Here is a 24,283-nt window from a genome sequence, read left to right as displayed (position 1 = left end):
GATACATAGATGCTCTAATATTAACATCATTTCACCCAGACAATGAAACTGTAAAATGTTAAAACTTTGCTTTTGACCTTAAAAGAAGATTGTTCCACTTAATCCACGAAGGTATAGTTTTAATATATGATGTAGGGAGGTATAAGGATCAATAAAAACTATTGCAATTTTTCCTATGTTGGGCCCATTTGTGACTTGGATTGACTGGACTATGTGGCTTTGTCCTGTAATTAAATCCTCAGCAGTTGTAGGTGTATGTCATAGGTTTTTTAAGCGTATCAGTTTTTATGTGTATTTTATGGCTGATAAAATAATTCTGTCTTTCTATCTAAAGAATGGTAACATTTCAAAAGAGAAGTCAGTTGTCCAGTTGTGAAGCTTCAGGTTGCAAACAGCACACTGTGACCTTTAAGACATGTTAACTGCCTTGTTTCTGTCAGGAAGTCTGAGATCTAACAACCAGACCAAAGGAGCTGTTCTGACCGATGAAAAGTTATGACATTCATTTTATCAATGAATGTGACTGACAGCTCATGTGAGCTTTGCTGAATGCATAACATTGATAACCCTCCACTTGAAGCCAAGAACAAGATCCATCTTCTCTGGACAACTCATCAAAAATCGACTCATTGATCAAACTATTTTAAAAGTACATTCAGCTCCAGTACAAGACAATAAAGCTATGATGTTTCCTAAGGGTGATCGACTGCATATGTATAAGTACATGCTGCCTTTTTATCTCATGTGCCACCATGCCTTCAGATATGCAGATGTACAATACTGAATAAAGAACAAATACTAAAATACATCATCTGACAAGTATCTACTGCTTTAAAGCTTCTGGCTGCAGTTCTTCACATGTTGAAGCTTTCATAAATACATTATCTCTTTTTGCAACTCAAGGGGAGCTTAAAGAAAACTTTAAAAATAACTGCAGAGCTGTGTGTCGACAGCTCCCTGAATGGCATGTTTAATAATTAAAAACGATCCAGTCAACAATTCTATCACCAGAATGAAACAATGAAATGCAGTGCCAGAATTTCTTGTTATTCTGTGTTTTTCAGGAATATGTTGGTGGTGTGAACGTTACTTTAATTCTGTTTTGTGTGTGTTTTTATGGTCTGGCAGGGATGTATTGGGCAATGTCGAGGTGATGCAGTTGGATTTTGAGATGGAGAACTTCACCAGCCTCTCGGTGACCAGAAGGATCAACTGGAACATTGACTACAAGGGGCAGAATCCGCCTCCCGATTCAGAGAAGGTGGTGACGGAGTTGACAGTGGTGCAGCGGGATATTCAGGCCATCATCCCTCTAGCTATGGTGAGTGACAGGATTATTATTAAACTCAGATTCATTTCCACTAGGGATGGGCAAACCATCAAAATTCATTATTCGATCATCAAAAAAATTAACGATCAATTATCGATTAATTGATAAGCGAGTATTTCAAAAGAAAGAAAACAAACGAGTGCAGTGCAGTCTGTCACCGCAAGAGAGCGCAGCTGCCCCAGTTTTGCGCTTCAACCCCCCAGGCCAAAGAGGAAGAATGGCGCGCATGCGCAGTTCACCCCTGGGTGTTTACAACTGTTGCCAGCCAGAGTTACAGGCTTCAGTTTTCAGCAAAACCTCCGTCTTTCAATGGTAGTAGTGTTTTCAGAGGCCTCAAGGGAAGCCGCCGAGGCTTTGGAGAGCGATGAGAGCCTCCGTCTGTTTCTGATTTTTTGCCTGGCATAGGTCCGGCAGTGGTCTCATAGGCCCGTCGAGCTGCCGTGCTCACCGGGCGGAATCTCCTGAAAAAAAGAATTGTTGTGTTTTCGGTAGCATAGAATGAGCCGCTTATGTCTACATACAGAGCAGGTCCCACAGAGGCTGTCTTGGTCTTCAACAGTAGTCCAGAGTGGACAAATTAAACATTGGCTCTAGATAGGACCTTTCACATTGTGGTGTCAGCCACCAAAGTTACGTTTCCACTACATTCTCGTTCCGACCTCGTCACATATTGACATTAGGTCATGGGCTTTCTACGTCCAGATATGACGTGAAAAGTACCTTGGGTGCGTTGGTTGTTGACATTTTGGGACACCGTGTCAACTTTAGCCTGTTACATACATTATCTGTTTTCAAAATACAATTCAGTTTTCACAGGAAATGTACAGTTTGCATAGAGTTTCTTCCAAAACAAACGCACTACATCGGTGCAACACTGCAAATTGATGTTTTTTCCTTCAACAACTAACGCACATGGTTGGGTTTGGGGAAAAGGACAGAGTTTGGCTTTATATTCAAACAGGAGGCGAATGAAGGCCTCTGGGGTTAAAGTCGGTGGTTGTCGGACCCATCCACCACCACTTCCATCTGCCCTACTCAGACATTCAACCCCCCTCCCTCCTCCCCTTCCATCAAGTTATGTTGTTGTTCGGCTGTGTTTCCCCCGATGTCATTACAGAACAATGGTGTGTATAATTCCGATGTGAAAGGACGGCTTTTTTCGACGGTGTCTGACACTAGAAATCAGTGACCAAGTGCCCATATTCGGCGACTTCGGAGTTAGACCGGGTTGCCTTGTCCCATGTATTTCAGCCATTTATATAGATGCCGATCAGACAGAGCAGAGGACTCACTGACCAAGCACCGGTCTTCGAAAACTTTGGAGTGAGACCAGGTTGCAGTTTCAGTTCAGCAACCTCACAGCTAGATGTCACTAAATTCTACACACTGGACCTTTAAATCATTAAGTTATTTGACCAACTCAGGTCCACTCCTTAATCATGTAAAGTTTGTTGAATAAACTAAAACACCAAAACTGAAAATGCTTTGTTCTTAATGGAAATTTTCCATCTACATGTCTGCCTCCAGCTTTTGAAATGTAAGATGGATGATCAATGAGCTGTCAGAGTGCATAATGACATATTTCACTGTGGAGGCCATCAGAAGGTCTGATCTCATACAAGCCTTGTTCCCTTTGAAATTCAACACTACCCATTGTGTGGCTGCACAGTGCAAGCAGCCACACAAATGTTCGTTATACCTGGTTGGTCTCTGCCTGACTCTGACAGTGACTCAGTGCTGAAGAATGTTAGTCTGTAGGTCGAGGCTGATGTGAGATTATTTTCTCTCTCTATATATAGTGTTTTTATGCCGCTGCGATAGCCGTGACTGAGGCATTATGTTTTTGTATTTTCTGTCCCATTTCCATGGGTGAGATATCTCGAGAATGCCTTCAGGGAATTTCTTCACATGTAGCCCAAAGGTGTGTTTGGAATTAGCGATTAACTGATAAGGTTTTGGTTGTCAAAGGTCAAGGGTCACTGTGACCTTGCATATGTCCCATTCTCATCCATCTCTTTTCTGATCATATCTCAGGAACAGAAGGGAGGACTTTTGGTCGGACACTGAATAGGTGACTGATCTTGTGTGTCCGTCTTGAAATTGCTTAAATTGTATAGATCTTCTGTGCTGCTGGTTGAAGATGTGTGTGAAGCATCCATGTTTAAGAATTTATAGTTTCTTTACAGCAAGATGAATATTTGAAGCATTTTCCGCTGTCATGGCTACATTTGAGTCTGGACAGACATGGATATAAACTGTAACTGCCTCTTGACTGTTTAGCAGAGGCATATAACCCATCCCGGTCTCACTCCGAAGTCGTCGAAATTCAGCACTTGGGCAGAGACTTCTGACGTCAGACACTGACAAAAAGCTGTCCTTTCATGTTGGCATGATGTGCAGCTGGTTGTCATTATAGTTTAACAGGGCGCAGCAGCATCAGGGGGAAACGCGGTGGAACAAGAACAAAAGTTAAGGCAGTGAAAATCTAAGTGAGGTGAGCAGGTGGGTGGGGTGTTGGATGGATCCAACAAACATTGACTTTAATTCGGGAGAGCAGTACCCCGTCCCGTAAGATTATAAAGCCAAAACCTGTTCTTTTTTTTTAAACCTAACCATGTGCATTAGTTGTTAGAGGAAAAACAACGTCAACTTGAGTTGCTTCACTGACGAAGTGCATGTATTTTGTAAGACACTGTATGTAAACGTTAAATTTCCTGTGAAAACAGAAGTGTATTTTCAAAGAAGACAATGCATGTAACAGACAGAATTTGACACGGTGTCCCAAAACGTCAACAATCAACGCACCCAGGGTACCTTGCATGTCGTATATGGACGTGGAGAATCCATGACCAAAGGTCAATATGTGACAAGGTCGGGGTGTGAAAGTTTTGTATAGCCACCAGGCAGCAATTCTAGTTTCACATTGTTTTCTTACACAGCTGCACAGTGCACACTCTCACAATTGGCTAAAACTAAATAAGTAAAAAGGTTATGGTATGTTGGACAGGAAAACATATATCTGCTACTGGTCCTTCATAAAAATGCTTGGATCAGGCTGCTTCCTGATCCTGTGGAGCAGCTCAGAACACCCAAACAGCCCAAAACCTGTTTGAGTTTGTGCAGATTGTCAGGGGTAAAAATTAAAGCAGCCTGTTTTTTGCTGCAGTCTGTGTTTCTCATAATCAAAGACCTGTATGAGCTTCCCACGTTACTCAATCCCAGTAATGGTGTGTCCATGTGTTGAAGTGAAAGTAGCAGGAATTTTGTTTGCATCAGGAATCCAACAAGCACTCCTTTATCCACCCTAAACTGTATCTTTTATTCATGACAGCCTGCATCTGGATAAAAGTAAATATCACATAGCATCTGGCATAAAACAGACAGGTTTTCATTACAAGTAAATCTAATCAACATCTACACTCTCTGCAAACGACTTGCTGATTGTTAGGAAAGTCAACCAATCCTAGAACACTTAGGTATCTATTACTTTTAATTGGGGCTCCTCTCATTGCCTTGTGAAAGGTGCAATTAGTGAGGGTAGTAAACAGATTATGGGAACAAAGGGAAATTAATCAAGCAGGAGGTGCTGAGTACCTCTGGCTATGCCTCGCCTGCCTACTTCCTCTCTTGTGATCTTGCTTTACTCACCTGTTCCAGTTAAAAAAGGCCAAAAAACTTGTATGAAATTTGCACATTAAAATTCACAATGCATGGTAAATAATATAGAGGACTGGATGCAGGTGGCGTGTCGGAGTAGATGTCCAGCATCTGCTGTATGTAAGGGTTTTTCTGAGGACATTGCAGTATCCCTGGCAGGCAAAGGTCATCACTGCAGCCCTGAGACTCTTAAAGAACAGCAAGGTGTTTGGTCAGTCGCACATTCACTGTCATCTGTTTGCAGTATTACAGCTGCTCCTCACCTGAAGGCCCGTTAAATAGACTTGATCTGCAGTTGTGACTTTGTGTGTACTGCACATCTGTTGCAACATAAGGTTCACTTCATATTTCTGGTTCCGATGAAATTTGGGATTAGCATGCATCTTGTACCCAGATGTGTTTACCTGCGTTGCAAAATTAGATTTCTGCCTGTGTGACTTTATCTTGTAAAAATTTACATTCTGAAGCAGGATGGCAGGAACTGTTGGTGCTTCTTCTGTAACTGCCTGCCACCTCTGCACCCTATATTACCTGGTTGTTAGATATATGAGTAAATGGTTCTGGTTTTAATGCCTTTTAGTTGCGGTTTCTAAGCACAGGACTCGTGTTAATACTAGACGGAACAGTAAGAGGGGACTGGTATTGTCATTATCTCCAATATTTTCAGTTTTACGGGGAGTTTTAAGGACATCAGTAGTCTTCCTTGATGGTGTAAAAAGAAGACTTGAGTACATTTATTTTGAAATGAAAACAAAGAAAAAGACTTAACCCAGTCAGGCTTGATCGCTTCAGAAAGTTTTCACACCCTAGGAATCCTCTGACTGTTTCCAATTAGTCTATGAAATACCACTGACATTGTTCAATGACATAAATAGTCACAACTGACTAACTAGAATAGATCAACTCTGCTCATTGCACTCTCTAAATTGTCAGAAGGCACAGTGAAACGCTCACACTAACCCTAAAAATTTTAATCATCAGGCAACATTTATCGACTTTCAGATGTGATGGAGTCCTGCAGGTCGGTCACCTGTGGCCGCCTTGAAAGATGAGGCTTAATCCATCATTTCAATTGTGGTGACTAATTGGATTGTAAATTACATCAAAACAAAACAAAAGTGGACGTTCTAGTTCCCCCAGCAAGAGAAGTCACACTGTTAGACCATGGTAACACCCCATTATACATGATTGATGAACTGAAAACAGTTGGTCTTATCAAAGCAAGCAGAACAGACCAACTTTATCATTATGGCAGGTTGTTGAGACGCTTAATGGGAGGGTGCATAATGGCAAGGTTGTGTGATATACAATCAGAAAGTCAAGAAATGACTTTGCTCATCCTCCTAAGATCAGTTTAAAGGAACAGTGTGTAATATTTAGTGGCATCTAGCAGTGAGGATTGCAGATTATGACCAGCTGAAACTTCTCCTAGTTAGAATTCCTTCAGTGTTCATTGTTCAGGAGGATTTTACAGGGAGCCAAATTATCCACAGAGGTGTCTTCCTCTCCAAAACAAACAGATCTGCTGATTAAAACTGGTAAAGACATTGAATAAAGCAGTTTGACCGTACAAATCAGTGCTACTTCCATGCTGTTCGGCACATTGCAGACAGGCTGCTAGCCCAGCACTTGCTAATGTGTGCTCACGGTTCTGTTCAGTGATTGGGGTCTCCGCTCCTTAGATTGGCTCAACAGTGGCTGATGTCTCTGCTTTTTTGATTGGTCACTTACTGATCATGACCTTTGATTGGCTGTTTGCCTCGTCAGTCAAAGATGAGACGGGAAGCAGCTTGACAGAGCAACTATTTTCATGGGGACACAACAAGTTTACACAACGTAAATAACTTTCAGACATCCCATTTTAATTTTAGTTTGAAGGTACTGATTTCGTTTTCTGAATGCACTGTAGCACTCTGTTATAGCTACTTAAATATTTGATCATTTTGGTTTGAAAAGCTAACATCACCATGCAAAGGTTTGCCAAAGGTTTGCTAAAGTTAGCTGGCCATTTACAAACATGGCGGTGCAACATGGCACTCTCCATGGACGAGGACCTGCTCCCGATGTCGATATGAACGGCTCATTCTAAGGTAACAAAAACACAATGATTCTAAATGTGTTTATACACAAAAAAAAACATATTATATTCCATCTCTCCCAAAAGATCCACCTAAATTCTTCACACTGGACCTTTAAATCAGTAAATTTAAAATCATACTGACCTGTTTAAAAATGATGACATACAAAGCAGGTTGGGAAATGAGCATGAGTCAATGCCTGCGTCTGAATGAATTTGAATGAACTTACTTTTGTTCATATTCGTTTGTTTGCCTTTTGATTATCACCCACTGGAGTTCATCTTGATATTACATTACAGTAAATGTTTGTTTTCCAAATTTAAAGAGTGACTTCAGTGTTACCAGGATCTAGGGACAAAAAAGAATCCTGACGGTGGTGCTTTTATGCTTTTCTTAGTCGAGGTTATGTTCCACCTCTCCTGCATATTGTGCTCTGAACAGCCCTGGAGGCTATTTTAGTGTGATGTGAATAATCTAATGACTATGATTGATTGCTAAATGGAAGAACAGTAATAACCGCTGTTGCGACTATGAAAGTTGAGTTGCCAGTCTGGACTCGACCCTGCAGCAGGTGCTTATCTCTTAGCCCTTAACAAGAGTACAAAACGGCCCTGAAGTACTAAAGTGATGTTTTTATGTTTAACATCAGAATGTACTGTAATTAGCACAGAGAACATGGCCGCTGTGTGTTCATAAATCAACCAAGGGCTTTTTATGAGCACGTCTGTGCCGCCCAGTTCAAGGAACTAAAGCGTTTCAAACAGAAATGAATCAGGTAAAAGGAAAAGAGGCCAAGGAAAAAGACTTGTTTTGCTGTAGAATAACTGTCATTGTAAGCTTAAAGCAATTGATGCAAACTGTACAGCACTTTCCAGCTGGTGCCATACACCCACTGAGAGGTTTGTAGAACAGATCAGCACTTTCAGAAACTGCTGATATAAAGAGGTGGGAGGTGGATCTGTCTCCAAAATACAAACAGGGTTCTTTTTGTGTAACAAAGCAGCAGAGATGAAGGTTTAGGATGGACCCCTACAGTAACTTTTGGCTGAGTAACATGCAAGGACGGAGAGAGAAGAGGAAGAAGAAAGGGCTGGTAAATCGACAGTAAAGAGAATGAAGAAGAGGGTTTTTATGGTTGGCAGACCACAGATTGTGCGCCAACTACAGTTGACCTGCTGCAGATGAGGAGAGGAAGGAGGAAGAGAAGGGTGGAATTACCAGTGAATTTACAATGTGAAAGGAGAAACTATTCCAGAATGGTAAGGTTAAATCAACCCTGAGGCTTGTCACACAGTTTAGGCTGCTCTTAACACAGAGCCATCAAAGCCCTCTTTCCTTATTACTTGGAGAGAGCTGAAGAGGCAGGAACACAGGAAGGATGATGCAGAGCAGGGGGTAGTGGTTATGCCAGATTTCCTTACTCCATTAGCTGCTCTGTGCCACAGTAACAACCAGATGTTAAATAAAAAATGACGTTTTGTGTTGTGCAAAGCCCACAGCTTGAAGTCACGCATCACATTTTTATATGTATATCTCAGTGCATTCATAAAGATACACATCTGGCAAAATGTATTGTTTACATTATTCAAAAGCAGGTGGAAATGGTAGAAGTTCAACTGAGCGTTTAAGTCTCACATGCTGAGTAACCTCGCCTCAGTGCTTGTTAAACCAAGGCCCTGATTCCAGCCAGGCTCCACAGTAATGGATTACATTTAATGGGACTACAATAACCACAAGCACGTTGCTGTCTGTAATCTGTAAACACAAAAAGGGAATCATTTGTTGGTGTAATCAACCTTATAAATGAGTTACATTTAAACTGAGATCATACACACACCTTTTAAACTTAAAAAATAAATTCTACATAAATTGCTGGTTGAATAGTTTATTATATCAAGGCCAAAAACTTGTGCACATCCTTGTGAGCCATGTGCAAAGCCAGTGTGTGAACTATACCGTGGCTTTCGGGAGCTCACTTTTAGAGGGGGATCTAGTGTGTGCCTCAGAAAGAAGACTGATTGTGACTCACTTTATGTCAGCACATGTGATAATAATCAGGTAATGACCACATCAAACCAGTGGCATCCCCAAGGAGGGGGGCAGGGGGGCCATGACCACCCTGATACAATTGCTGCCCCCCTGGGCAAAAATAATGACATGACTGTTGCTGTTTAGAGTCTAGGACAATGAGGGAAAAAAATGATGACAATAAAAGAGATGACATGGGGCACTTTTCCGCTATGAGTTAACGTTTTTTCAACTGGAGTTCAGAGTGCTCCAACAAAAACACCCGACGCGTCAACACGAAAAACAGTGAGCAAAAAGCTTCATTCTCATTTAAAAAAAAAAAAAAAAAAAAAAAAGAATAAAAAAAGGCACCTCCAGCGGCTAAAAAGCTTTCTTTGTGATCAGGGCATGAAGGCACCTGTTGAGAGCAACCAGGTCAACCTAGCTTGTCAGGAAGAGGGCTTCAGCTTTTTGGAGGTATTTGCTGAGTTCCTTTGATACTGTATTGAATCTTAGGATGAACATTGTTCCCATTATCTTGTTATCCCTATTGGATCTATTATGATTTCTATTAAAGAAAATGAATGTAAGATTAAAAAAAAAAACATTTGAGGTGGTGAGAGTCCCCATCATATCTCCCATAGGCCCTGCTTTGTTTCATACCATAGTGTTTAAAGACTTTCAATTTAGCCATAATAAACCAATTTAGTTTAGTATGTCGCTTGAATTACAACATTTTTGTATTACCATTAAGCAGGTAATCTAATAACTGTTTTGCTGCTTCATAAAGAACATAGTAATTAAGTGAAATGATAGCTCTGTGCAGCGATGACTGATTTCTGTTCCAAACTGAATTCAGGTAAGCATAATTAGTGCTCCCAAAGTAGCACACATGTAATTGTAAAGTGTCTTGTGTAGTGTAATGCTTACCAGATGCCAAAACAGCAAGTAGAGCTTAGGGATGATGTCTTTCAATTAGGATTTCGCCCCAGAGTCCAGTCAATTATCCACAGAGGTCTGCTGTGCTTTGTTTCCCATAAATTGGCCATGTTTCTTGAAGCCAGGAAAATAAAAAATAAAACAAAGCCACTCTGCCTATCTTTAGCAACAAAACCAAATCTAACTAAAAAAAAAAACTGGAATTTGTTGAGCAGATTTTCGCTTATGATTGCCAATAAAAGACTTAGAATAATAATCTTGCCAATAAAAGAAGAGAATTAGATAGATTTGATCATGGGGTTCAGTCACAATGAAATGATTAGCTACTCTTACAAAAGAAAAGCCAATCTGGGTGATGTCATTTGCATCAAGAACACTGATGTTTTAGACTAATTTCAAATGAGTCACAAAGTATAGATGACTATACAGAAAGAATGGGGCGCAGTGATTGGACTTACTGAAAGGAGCTCTGTTGTAGTTTAGATAGAGCTTTAAACATTGCATTTTCTATTCCCAATCCTGGATGTTGGGATCCCTTTTGTGCAGAGCTTGCATGTTCTCCCCGGGTTTTCTCCGGGTACTCTGGTTTCCTCCTGCAGTCCAAAAACATGCACGTCAGGTTAACTGGTGACTCTAAATTGTCCATAGCTGTGAATGTGAGCATAAATGGTTGTTTGTCTCTATGTGTCAGCTCTGTGATAGTCTGGTGACCTGTCCAGTGTGTACCCCGCCTCTCGCCCAATGTCAGCAGGGATAGGCTGCAGCCCCCCTGTGACCCCTTACAGGATAAGTGGTTACGGAAAATGAAGACGTTAAAAAAAGAAAAGACTTAATTACAGTGCACAAGTTAAAGATGCTGATGGGATCATGAGACATTTCGCTGGAATTGTAGCTTGTTTAATGCCATGTGACAAATAAATTATTGATTGGTTTACTGATAATCCTAACCATATTCAGGCTGTTCTCACAAATTGTTCATTTGTTTTCCTATGAAATGTAATGCACCCACATTTGTTCATATCCCACATATTTTGAAAGGCTGTGATCACCTGACCAATGCGCTGAAGGTGGTAAACAAAAAAGCAGTCATGAGCAGTCTTGCAAGGAGGCAGGTTGGGGTGGTGGATAGGTCATAAAAACCCGGTACTTTCCCCTGGGACTTTTCCTTGGAGTCGTGTGTTTTGAACAGTGTGAACTCCAAGTGAACTTTGAGTAATTTTACATTAAGGATGTAACGTCATTCGTGGGGTGCTAATTTGTAGGATATCATATGAACGGCATATGTACTGGCCTGAAAGTTGAGCCATTACTGCTGCAGTGAAGTTTGTAATGATATTTTTGATTCCCTATTCAAGAGGCAGAGCTCTGCATCCTTAATTATTGATCTGTCTAAAGCCTAAGCAGACGTTTATTAATTGGAGACCTGTCTGACAAAGCGTTAGTGTGCAATACTTCTTTTCTGGTAAGACTTAATGTATTAAAGTTAATGTTCTACAGCACCAGCTGCTTAATGGAGTTTCACAAGGTTCTATACTGGGTGTTCCTTTATTTTATACATTTGTGCTTACCAGTTTTAGCATTGCACTTTGTTGCATTTTGCTTTTATTGATACACCAATTTTCCACCTAATCCAAGCATGAGAACTTTTTTTTTGGTGTTCCAGTGGTTTTTCTATGCACAAATTGAAAATGTAAAATAAAAATAGGTGGATGGAAATACACTTGTTTTGGGCATAGTTATAAATCAGAGGAAATAGATTGAAGTTGTTACCTTTCCTTAATGATGTTGGTGCGTGGTTTGACAACTTCAGAAATATTATAGAGTTATTTTCAGCCACCATCTCATATCTCAAGTTATCCTCCTCAGATGGGACTGAAAGCTTTAATGTTTTCTGCGCCAGCCATTTGGAGAGGCCTGTCGAAGAAGTGTGCAATTAAAAACTATTGTGAAGTCAATGATAAGTGACTCTACTGCTAATTGCCTCAGTTATTACCAATTATAGTGATATAGATTTTGCTTCTCATGTGGGTTATAGTTGGTATGTGCTCTTTTCTCTTATGCTCAGTCTTTCTACTTTTTGCATTTTAGTGTCAGCCATATAAGAGAGTTGTTTTACCTCAAGCTTAACTAAAAAAATAAAATACATTGAAATGTTTCAGATTGTATCTGTAGATCCTCTTGACATCTTTGCACCTTTGGGCTGTTATGTCACTGTCAGAGGTAGAGTGTCATGCCTAAGGACACTTCAGCACTGACTACCTTTGTTGTGGGTGAATTGACAAAACTAAATGCGAAGTCTGTGCATAATATACCCTCAATGAAAAAACAATACTTGGCCTTGCAGTTGAGTTGGAACCAATGAAAAACTAGTGGGGGAAGAAAGTCTCACATTAATGCTCTACACCCTGATTAAGACTTCAAGATAAGTGTCGGGCAGAAATTTAAATATGTTATTTTTGATTTCAGGAAATTTACATGGTCTCTCTCCTGGGCTACTTGTGCAGCACAAATGAGAAAACTTGTTACCCTCTTGCAGCTTACATGATCTGCAGGAGAAAAAAAAAAGAATCTATTCAGACTTTGACTGAAGGCCTGGTGTGTATTTTAATTGGCTGTTTGCATTTCAGAGCATTCAAAATAAAAATGCAGTTGGAATGACAACGTTGGTCTTGTTTATCAGAATTCAAGGATTATTTTAATCAGTGGGTACAACTAGCTGGATTTATCACCATTTGATCCCTTTTGATACGCAGGAGTTTTAACTATATGTAAAAACAGACACCCTCTTGTTAAACTTCAGTATAATTATATACTGTGTAAGTGTAAGGGACCAGACACATGATGACAAAAACGAAAAACTAAAGGCTGTTCTTTTATGCATATTTTTCCTCATTCAAGATTATCTTCATACACTCACTGGTCACTTAATTAGGTACACCTGTTTAAATGCTCTTCAACACAAATAGCTAATGAGTTAATCACGTGTCATCAGCTCAATACATTTAAGCATGTAGACATGATCAAGTCGGCCTGTTGAAGTTCAAACCGAGCATGAGAATGGGGAAGAAAGGTGATTTAGGTGACTTTGAACATGGCATGGTTGTTGGTACCAGACGGGCTGGTCTGAGTATTTCAGAAACTGCTGATCTACTGGGATTTTCACACACAGCCATCTCTAGTGTTTACAGAGGATGGTCCCAAAAAGAGAAACTATCCAGTGAGCAGCAGTTCTCTGGGTGAAAATGCCTTGTTGATGCCAGAGGTCAGGGGAGAATGGCCAGACTGGTTCAAGATGATAGAAGGGCAACAGTAACTCAAATAACCACTGGTTACAACCAAGGTCTGCAGAAGACCATCTCTGGACCAACAACACGTCCAACCTTGAAGCAGATGGGCTACAGCAGCAGAAGACCACACCAGGTGTCACTCCTGTCAGCTAACAACAGGAAACTGAGGCTACAGTTCACACAGGCTCACCAAAACTGGACAATAGAAGATTGGAAAAACGTTGCCTGGTCTGATGAGTCTGGATTTGTGCTGCCACATTCAGATGGTAGGGTCAGAATTTGGTGTAAACAACATGAAAGCATGGATCCATCCTGCCTTGTATCAGCGGTTCAGGCTGCTGCTGGTGGTGTAATGGTGTGGGGGAGATTTTCTTAGTACCAACTGAGCATGGTTTAAACACCACAGCCTACCTGAGTATTGCTGCTGACCGTGTCCATCCCTTTATGACCACAGTGTACCCATCTTCTGATGGCTACTTCCAGCAGGATAACGCACTATGTCACAAAGCTCAGATCATCTCAAACTGGTTTCTTGAACATGACAGTGAGTTCACTGTACTCCAATGGCCTCCACAGTCACCACATCTCAGTCCAATAGAGCACCTTTGGGATGTGGTGGAATGGGAGATTCTCATCATGGATGTGCAGCCAACAAATTTGCAGCAACTGTGTGATGTCATCATGTCAATATGGACCAAAATCTCTGAGGAATGTTTCCAGCACCTTGTTGAATCTATGACACCAAGAATTAAGGCAGTTCTGAAGGCAAAGGGGGTCCAACCTTGTACAAGCAAGGTGTACCTAATAAAGTGGCCAGTGAGTGTATATTGGTTGTTTAAGAACAAATAGATTACCAAACCCCAATCTGTCGAGTAGCATTACCCTATTATAGAGAGATTCATTAACATGAACAACTGAGAAATTTGCCATGAATTTCTGTATGCTTTATTTGGCCCAATTACAGCCGAACTTATTTCACACATTATTCTCAAAAACCCTCATGGCAAAATGGTTCAAGCTGAAATAATAATAATAATACAGCTTCCTGAGTGGAGTGCTAAGCAATACATAGGTAATGTAGGTGCACTAAGGAAAAAATAATTTCAGGCATGTTTGTTAGTCACACTTCCTGGTATTACCATAAACATTTGTTTTTACACTTCGCTTGGACAGCAACACTTCCTGTTGAATTTTTTTCAGGATTCATTGCTGACATTTGATAACAAGCATTTGTCCCTTATGAGACTCCTGCTGTGACAAAAAAACATCTCTTCCGACATCTAAGTCAAATTTCCACTTATGTACCCAACTTAAAGGATAACTTCAGTATTTTTCAACCTGGGCTTTATTTCCCCATGTGTATGTGTGCATATGATTCATGGGTACCACTCGTTCTAAAATTGGTTCAGTATTGAGCCGCGAAACAAGCTAAAACTATAATAGGGGCAAATGCGTCCCGTATAAAAGTGCTATTTTTCGCCACTGACCGGTTCAGATCGCCAGTGCTATCTCTGTAAATAGCATATGGTAGCGGCCCTGGGGCAGTGGTGACTGTGAATGAGTGGAGTCAGCTGTCAGTCAGCGTTGGAGCAGAGAGGCGGAGGGCGTTCCCGCTCGGTATTGTAAATGAGTATGTGTGTGTGAAGTGTGTGTTTTTTCGCCACTGACCGGTTCAGATTGCCAGTGCTATCTCTGTAAATAGCATGCTAACTTAGCCTTTCCCTTACCTCTGGGCTGTGTGATGTCACGAGCTTTGCTCCACTGTGTCTGTAGCTCTCTCTACTCGTGGGACAGCCGTTTTCTTGAGGAAGAGGTGTTTCGGGATTGGATGTCTTCTCTTCTTCGGCTGGCAGTAGTCATCTTGGGAGAAGTCAGCACTGCAGACCCAATGGTCTGCAAGGCGCAGTGTCTGGACAGGAGTGTCAGCATCCATTTGTAGCACAACTAGCCACAACTTCAGCATCTCGCCGTCCGACAAAGGCAGCCTATGAAAGCTGTGACTTAGGAGGTGTTGCGCGACATCCTGTTCTTGCGTTCGGGAAAAAGGCCCATTTATTTAAGCACTCCAAAAACTCCGGTAACACTCCAGGGCGTAAAAGACTCCGTCCTCTGACTCTTCTAGCGTAACACACACACTTCATACACACATACTCATTTACATTACCAAGCGGGGACGCCATCCGCCTCTCTGTTCCAACACTGACTGACAGCTGACTCCACTCATTCACACTCAACACTGCCCCAGGGCCGCTACCATATGCTATTTACAGAGATAGCACTGGCGATCTGAACCGGTCAGTGGCGAAAAAAGCACTTTTATATGGGACGCATTTGCCCCCACTACCGTATTAGCTTGTTTCGCGGCTTAATACTGAACCAATTTTAGAACGAGTGGTACCCATGAATCATACGCACATATACACATGGGGAAATAGAGCCCAGGTTGAAAAATACCGAAGTTGTCCTTTAAAGTAGCTGCATCGGATCTTGTGCATCGGCACAGTAAATGCCATGTCTTTTATGTGGCCTGAAGTTTAAGCTTGATGCTGTGACTTACCGAGAAGGACCACATTAAAAACGTGTTTAATGTGAATGATTAAGGCTTGGATCGTTCACTTTTTTTGAATGATGTCCTTTTCATCCCCATTTCTGTTACTTCCAGTTGCTTACTGGTAGAACAGCACATTTGAAATTAAAATGTCAGTTGATGAAATTCAGTGAAAGACGTCTCAGTAAAATGACTTCTGGTCTGCCACTGAGAGTTCCACCTGAGAGACACAGGAGCCCTGATGGTAATGGTTTTAAATGTGGACATCAGTAATACTGATGAAATATCAAAGAAAATCACTCCATACCTCACACAGTTTCATGAATATCATGTTTTTTCTCATCATCATCATTTTTTTTTCTCTCTCTGCAGGACACTGAGATTATCAACACGGCTATTCTGACCGGTCGCACTGTGGCCATTCCCGTCAAAATGGTGTCCATAGAGATGAACGGAGCAGTCACTGATGTCTCAGCCTTTGTGCAGTGCAAGTCGTCCAATGAAGACATTGTCAAGGTACGGTAAACCTGATTTCCTCAATCTCTGTATCTGGGAGAAGATGCCAATTTAGAAAATGTAATCCCTTTACTGGTCCACTAATACTGGAGAGTGGCCCGGCACCACAGTCACAACATCAGGAAAGCATAAAAACTTCATTTTGGGCCGCTCTATAGGCACTCGTGATTTGATTATTCCCTTATGCCTCAGATAAAATCAATGGATGTTCATAAAGCTCTACATATAAATCAATGTGGTTACAAGAGAACAGTAAAAGCTCCATTATACAGTATGCTTTTTGAAGCACCACACCTATTGCTTGCTGCTCACCTCGTGTGCTGTAGTACAAAGCCCAGCATCTCTTGTTGTTCACTTCAGTGTGATAGCTGCAGGCTGATATAACACCAGTATCCCAGGTTCCAGGGAACAATCACCACTCGGGCTCACAGGGAATCCAAGCGGAGAGTACAATATCAAGTCTCGTTGGTTGATTAAATAAATTAAAGTGGGATCACAACAACTTGCAGAGCACATTAGAGGCTGTGATTACGCCGTTATTATTTTCTCCAGTCAATTACAATCATAATAGATTGCACTATATGCAGATTGCATAATTGTATAGGCAGCACAGTGAAGTGTTGCAGTGTCGCTTTGCACTGTTGATTATATAAAAAGTGATGGTGTGAGGGGAGATGTGACCTTAAATGATGTAAACAGCATATACTGTATGTCCTTATATTAAATATAATACTCCAGACTGCCTCATCCGTCCTCTCAGGTCTCCTCTCACGCAGCCTATAGTAATATCAATATATCAGCCTCTCCTTGTTTGGCAATTTTCAAAAGCAGACTTCATAAAATATGTTTCAAGTAGACAATAAAGGGATCATATATAAAGAGAAGAGTTTTTTCCATCATTAATTCAACCTGTATTTAATTCTCGAGGAATCATTGAGGGCATGCCCTCATTTACAATGATGTCGAAAATACAATTTAAACAAAGTAACACATAAATATAATGAAAGGTTTGCAGAAAGTATGTGTGGACAAAATGTCTTCTCAGACTGCATCAAACTCAGAAATTAGCACTGAACAAAGAACCCACACCTCAAAGAATACCTTAGTACGAGGCATTTGCAAGTAATAACGGGTCCACTAAGTCCATAACAGAGCTCCAGTTCTATGTTATGAGGGGCCTGGTGTTTGTGATCAGAAGAAGGAAATGAATCATTTTTATGTATGAAACTAAAATATCGCTCTTACTGTGCATTCATACCAAAAGCGTCATAAGCGGCTGGCAGCCATTCATTTTCAATGTACGCTTGCTACGAAGGGCGACTGGAGCGTCGACAGCAGCAAGCAGCACGATGCCAGCGACCGGAGCGTCACTGTGAAGTTGAGAGAAGCTCAACTTTATGCAAATGAGCAGCAACGCCACCGAATCAGCAGCGAGCAGCAGCCAATTGCAGACCATGAATATTCTCAAGGCGGGACAGTGAAAGAAAGAAAGAAAGAAAGAGATCTTCTGCAGCGCAGCTTGAAAGCCCTGCCCCTTGGCAGCCTTCTGCAAGCCCTGCCAGAGATGCCAGGCAGCGTGATGCCAGCGATCTGAGCGACCACTGGCGCTCATTACGCTTTCGGTGTGAATGCACAGTCGGAAATAAGGGTGCATAAAATCACTACTACTACAGCCCTTAGTATTTCAGTGGTGCAGCAGGTTGGGAACTGAAACTAGCTTCCATATTAGAACCAAATGCAAAAAGCCAAGTACCAGGTACCTGAAAGAAAAATATCTTTGACCATGTGGTATTATATTGTATGAATTAATTGTAAAGATAGCAACTATGGCAGAACACAAGTAAGATGAATTGATTAATGGGATTCCAGATACATCTGCATTTATAGAAACCATTCAGACGTGTAAACATTTGAATATTTGAGGGTGAGGAGAAGGGTTCTTTGGATGAAAAGGTTTTCTGATGGAACTCTTAGTCTTGCTAAGAGCTCTTGAAGAACCCTTTCTTCAAAAAAAGTGTTCTTTGGATGAATAGGGTTCTTAATGAAACTTTTAGTCTTACAAAAAAACTTGAAAGACTCTTGGACCTTTTAATAAGCCTTACAAAAAAACCTTGTAAAACACTTTATTCAAATAAAAGTTTTTTTGGATGAAAAAGTCTGTTAAAAGGTCTCTATCTTTGGATGAAAAGGGTTTTTATTGTAACCCATAGTCTTACAAAGAACCCTTGGCAATCTCTGTCTTCAAAAAGGGGTTCTCAGGATGTAAACAGGTTCTCCTTCAGTGAGAACCCCTTTTGGAACCCTTATGTCTGAGAGTCCAGTTTTAAGTTATAAGCAGTTAAAATTATTTTTTAGTCCGAGCCATTTCTATTTTTCTTTGGCTTGTTATTTTTTTAGATTGACAGCTGCAGATGATTTCACAAAGGTGTCTCACCTACTGTACTTCCAACCAAGTTTTTATCGACACTTTTTCTTTGTATTCCACTGGGTGTCGGGCACAAAGGGTGACCATGGCAGCATGATGGAAGAGGGTGATGGTTGTGTATTGTTTCTGCTGTCTAACACCCACTTTCTAATTACCATGAGGTTGATGTTAACTGTCCAAGCACGCATATTGCGAGCAAAAATAAATTCTGCCAGTAGCAAGATGTCCCCAAGTGTGCGCCATCTCACTCCATCTATCAGAACACCTGCAGGCTGTTTTAACCTGCGTCCCTGGATACAAATCACAGCAGTGCTTTTCTTCAACCAGTTTATGCTTCTCATTTCTCTGACTCCATCTCCTTCTCCTATAAAGGTTGCTCAGCTATTGAAAAATTCTGAATACAGTAACAGCTGCATGTTAATACACTGCACTCAGTGGGAAACAGCCATCGGGGAGAGGGAGGACGGACGTGACTCGCAGTATGATCAACTTTGACTCGTCAGGCTTGTCCCACAGTAACAGAAATCTTTAAATTCAACAAATTAATATATTATATTTGAAGAAAACCAAATCCAGTCTGTGTCCAAAAGCCTTTTGTTCATTGAATAGTAAAACTATTATATCAAGTCAGACTAATGAAATCCTTTTCGGTGGCTTAGCAGCTCCTCAAGGTCAGGTGAGGCAGGTTTGATTGTGGATTTTACAGACTGAGGCCATGAAGCTGTAAAGCCGAATCAGACTCTGGCTTTAATCATATCAGTTGTGTACGGCCAGTATCTGTTCTTATTAAAAGACCAGTATCTGTCCAGTATATTTTCACTTTGATATACTGGACTAACACTAACATTCACATCCTCACACTGTCCATGTTATCTTTTATACAAATTGGTTTGAATAACTAGATTCTGATACCCGAGGGAGGACAAATAAAAGTATGATTTAAACTCATAGCAGAGCTCAGATCAATGAGTTTCCTGTATAGACCTGTGTCTTTAAGGCGGGAGTTGTGGTGTATTGTATTGTGCTGTCAATAGGAAAGAACAGGTGTTGCATTAGGATGGCTGGCCTCAGCACATCATTTATCATTTTTCATTATCCATTAAAGACAAGGCGCTGGGCCATGTGATATTGAGTGGGCTTGCTTCAATGCCCCTGCCATTGAACATTCGAGGCTAATTTAAAATGAGCCCTTCAGGCCCAGGAAATACACGAGTCATGACAGTTCAATAAAAAGTCCCCCACAACGTAGAAATAAAAATATTCACAGCGAGACAGACAAAGGTGGAACACTCCATTACATTGTTTTGTTTTTTTTATTTGATACCATGCACATTACTGTCATGCCAAAAGTCACCGATCTATTCTAACCAGATTGTCTTGTTTTCGTATTCTGAGCAGTTGAGATGAGTGGTGCGAAGTACATACGCCACAAAGCTTTCCAGTGCCTTTTCACATCTCCTGTGAGCCTCATGTCATGAGAGTGCAACTTTAACAGCATTTAGACTAAAATTACTTTCAAGACTTCTTCCCTGAATAAAGCTTTATTTTCAGCCCAGTGTTTTTCCAATTTGGATATTTGCCAACCCACAGGCTGTTATATTTTTTCTAACTTTGAGAGTAAAAATAGGTGAGAGGCTGTCAGTTTTTTCTTTACAGAATTTTTTATTTATTTCTTAGTTCTTTCTTCTTTGGAAATAACTAAGCTGCAGTGTGCATCAAGAGCCTATAGCAGATAAGCCAATCCTGCATGTGCACAGCTGTAGCTGCGTCTGTGTGTGCACGTGCAGGAGACTTTATTAAGGCACCCCAGTTGTACAAGCTGGGAAAGGAAAGAGGAAAAAAAAAAAAGCAGTGAATGTGTCAGGGGGTAGGGGCGACTTGCCGGCCATCATAAGCAACCTAGACCAACCCCCACCTCCCCACTCATCATCCTCTCCCCCTGGCATTGTGACTCATATAACCCATCTGAAGGCAAAGATAAGGCCTTGTCTCTGCACATAACTTCTCATGCCTGCGGTCATCCTGCACATATACTGTACCTGCCTGAAGGCTCCTTCATCCTCGCAACACTTGCATATTAGTGTGACACATTTACCTTTGGTGCAACTCCAAATTTAGCATCTAAAACACAAGATATTACCTAACAAAATCAGGGACAGATCTTGTTCTGCTGTGTGCTTATACACCCCTGCAGCTCAGGATGGAGGTGGTTTGAATGATCAGTTGAAGTGGCACCAGTAATTGTGCAGGAGAAGATGCAAAAATGTCAGTAATGACATCTTGAATTTGATGAGATTCCTTCAGTTTCTTGGGTTTCACCCAGTTACCAAAAATATATGCATATACATTATATTGCCAGACATACTTGGTCCATCTTTTTAATCTAGGGCTGTTCTTCTTGGTGCAAGCTAGGCCCCTTAGTTCCAGTTACAGTGCAATGTGTAAGATATGGCCAGATCTCTAAATTAAAATATTCTATTACATTCTGAACAAACAATTTTGCAAATATTTTACAAGTACAGCGGCTAAGCCTAAACTTAAAGCCACTGAGGGGCTGCATAGACAGGCTACTTACTTGTTGACGTGCTCTCCTAACCAAACCAGCTACTGCTCATCAGGTGAAACAAAGAGTCCACGTCTTCCTCTTTTATCACCATTATTGTCTTAAATGAAAAACTTACAAACATTCATGAACCTGTGTCCATTAACCATTCAAATGTACAAATTTTCACCATTGCATTGAGCAGTGTACATCTCACTTGACGTGGCCCGCCGCTGGGGTCAAAAAACGATGTGTGCTCCCCGAGCAACAGAGCAACATCTGTCTCTCAATAGCCCCTTTTACACTGCCAGATTTTCGGCGAATGTTGGGTCGTTTTGCCGGCAAGCTGCAAGTGTTTAGACACACAGAGCCAGGTTGGCAAGTTGATCCGAGGTGCCCAATTTTCTGCCTCGTAGGGTAGTCATATTTAACCTTTAACCTTTTTGGTTTAAAAAGAACGAAGCGCCTTTCTGCCACGGGAGGAGCTTTTGATGACTTGTGGGAGGAGCTGTTGATGACAGCTCACGTGCGACCCATTGGCAGTGGATAAACAGGAAACAGCTGATAGCAGGAATGAGCAGCTAGTAGCAAGAGGGAAACACAAACCTGACAGACACTGTAAAGATGAGCAACTGGGGAGAAAAAGAATTGCACGCCCTCCTTGTCCTCGCAAATGAAGAGGCCATTAAACGTCAAGTGACGGGGACAGTGAAGGACGGGCCAACTTATGAGAGAATCGCCAAAGGACTGACCAGCTGCAGCTTCCCTTGAAGTACGTCACTGTTTACGTCACACACTGAGCTACATGTTTTGTTATTTGCTCACGCCCCCCGATTTCCCCAGAAAAGGCGCATTCTGTATAAACAAAAGTAGGCAGGCGGCATTTGGCCGCACTCCCCAATTTTGTTTTTTACTGCCAATGCTGAATGAAGACTGATTGGGCTTTCCTTCAAATTTGCACAATTCCTTTTTAAAAAGGGCTAATGAATGGTTCCTACCTGTACTGACAGACACTCATAACAATACAGTGACCTCTACAGGAAAAATTAGCAACCTACACACATTTTACACCATGGATGGCTCCTATAACAAGTTTTAACATTGTGTTAAAGATTTCTATGTGTTGTCTTGCAAAGATATCTACTAAAATGAGCGTACTAATCAGTTTGCCCCTGGCACATCCTGTCTTGTAATACTACTTCTACCTTGAAGGGCGATAGTGAGTCACTATAGCCTCTGGTCTTCAGTCTAAGATGAGAAGATGAAGAAGTCAAATCCAGTGTCAGTTTTTGGTGTTTTGAGATACCTGTGTTTTCTTTGGACATAGTCTTGTATAGCCAGACCTATCTCGACAATACTGACTTTTAGCTGGGTTGCCGGTGTTCACTTCAAGGGGAACGTGTACCCAGTGTCATAGCTGGATTTGGAAAGTCCATGACCAAAAGTCGATATGTGATGAGCACCGACAGTGCAACTAATGACAGCACAAACAGTACCAAAAAACAATCCAAATGGCATCAATACGTAGCTTTGATGTGGTTGTTTTCTTACCACAATTTCAATTTCAATTTCAATTTTATTTATAAAGCCCAATATCACAAATCACAGTTTGCCTCACAGGGCTTTACAGCATACAACATCCCTCTGTCCTTTGGACCCTCACAGCAGATAAGGAAAAACTCCCCCCAAAAAACCCTTTAACAGGGGAAAAAAAACGGTAGAAACCTCAGGAAGAGCAACTGAGGAGGGATCCCTCTTCCAGGACAGACAGACCTGCAATAGATGTCATACAGAACAGATCAACATAATAAATTAACAGTAATCTGTATGACACAATGAGACAGAAAGAGAGAGAGAGAGAGAGAGAGAGAGAGATGCAGGACAGACGGTAATGACAGTAGCTTACAACAACATTAATGAAAGTAATAATATTATAATTATAGTTCTGGCTACTGTGGTACAATATGTTGAAAGTATATATTAATATCTGACAGTATACATATGTGACAATAATCATATGTGTATAATAAGAGTAGAAGTATGACTAATGATGGCAGCAGCAGCAGGAGGCATCTGGCAGGACCACGGCAGCAGCACAACCACACATGTCACGCTGTCCAGACACCGCTGCAATATGAGTTAATCTGAGAGACAGTGGAGCACAAAGGCTCCGGAGAAGAAGCCGAGTTAGTGACATCCAGAATGGCCAAGTTAGCAAGATGCAGTAATAGGATACGAGAGAGAGAGAGAGAGAGAGAAGGTGCTCGGTGTATTATAGGGGGTCCTCTGGCAGACTAGGCCTAAGTCAGCCTAACTAGGGGCTGGTACAAAGCAAGCCTGAGCCAGCCCTAACTATAAGCTTTATCAAAGAGGAAAGTCTTAAGTCTAGTCTTAAATGTGGAGACGGTGTCTGCCTCCCAGACCATAACAGGAAGATGATTCCACAGGAGAGGAGCCTGATAGCTGAAGGCTCTGGCTCCTGATCTACTTTTGGAGACTTTAGGGACCACGAGTAACCCTGCGTTCTCAGAGCGCAGTGTTCTGGTGGGATTATATGGCACTAGGAGCTCTCTAAGATATGACGGAGCCTGACCATTTAGAGCTTTATAAGTTAACAGTAGGATTTTAAATTCAATTCTGGATTTTACAGGGAGCCAGTGCAGAGAAGAATATGATCTCGTTTCTTAGTTCCTGTTAGTACACGTGCTGCTGCATTCTGAATTAGCTGGAGAGTTTTTAAGGACTTACTAGAGCTACCTGATAATAGAGAGTTACAGTAATCCAGCCTTGAGGTAACAAAAGCATGGACCAATTTTTCTGCAGTCCATGAGGTTTGTTTTAAATGAGAATTAAAAGACAAATCTTGATCAAATGTTACTCTGAGGTTTCTTACGGTAGTGCTAGAGGCCAGAGCAATGCCATCTAGAGAAACTATGTCATCAGATAAAGAGTCT

At 41.3% G+C, this 24,283-nt stretch overlaps 1 protein-coding gene across 2 annotated transcripts in view; it reads left to right on the top strand.

Moving 5' to 3' along the window:
- The window catches only part of tmem132e (transmembrane protein 132E), a 556,143-nt gene that overhangs the window by 477,737 nt on the left and 54,123 nt on the right, over positions 1-24,283 (top strand). For both annotated transcript variants that reach the window (XM_049591246.1, XM_049591245.1), the window contains exons 4-5: positions 1,129-1,321; positions 16,219-16,362. In XM_049591246.1, coding sequence (XP_049447203.1) covers positions 1,129-1,321; positions 16,219-16,362 — 337 coding nt within the window. The remainder of the gene's footprint in view (positions 1-1,128; positions 1,322-16,218; positions 16,363-24,283) is intronic.

The sequence above is a fragment of the Epinephelus fuscoguttatus genome, linkage group LG12, assembly GCF_011397635.1.
Source record: "Epinephelus fuscoguttatus linkage group LG12, E.fuscoguttatus.final_Chr_v1".
NCBI classification, from domain to species: domain Eukaryota; kingdom Metazoa; phylum Chordata; class Actinopteri; order Perciformes; family Serranidae; genus Epinephelus; species Epinephelus fuscoguttatus.
This window is presented reverse-complemented; position numbering and strand designations above follow the sequence as displayed.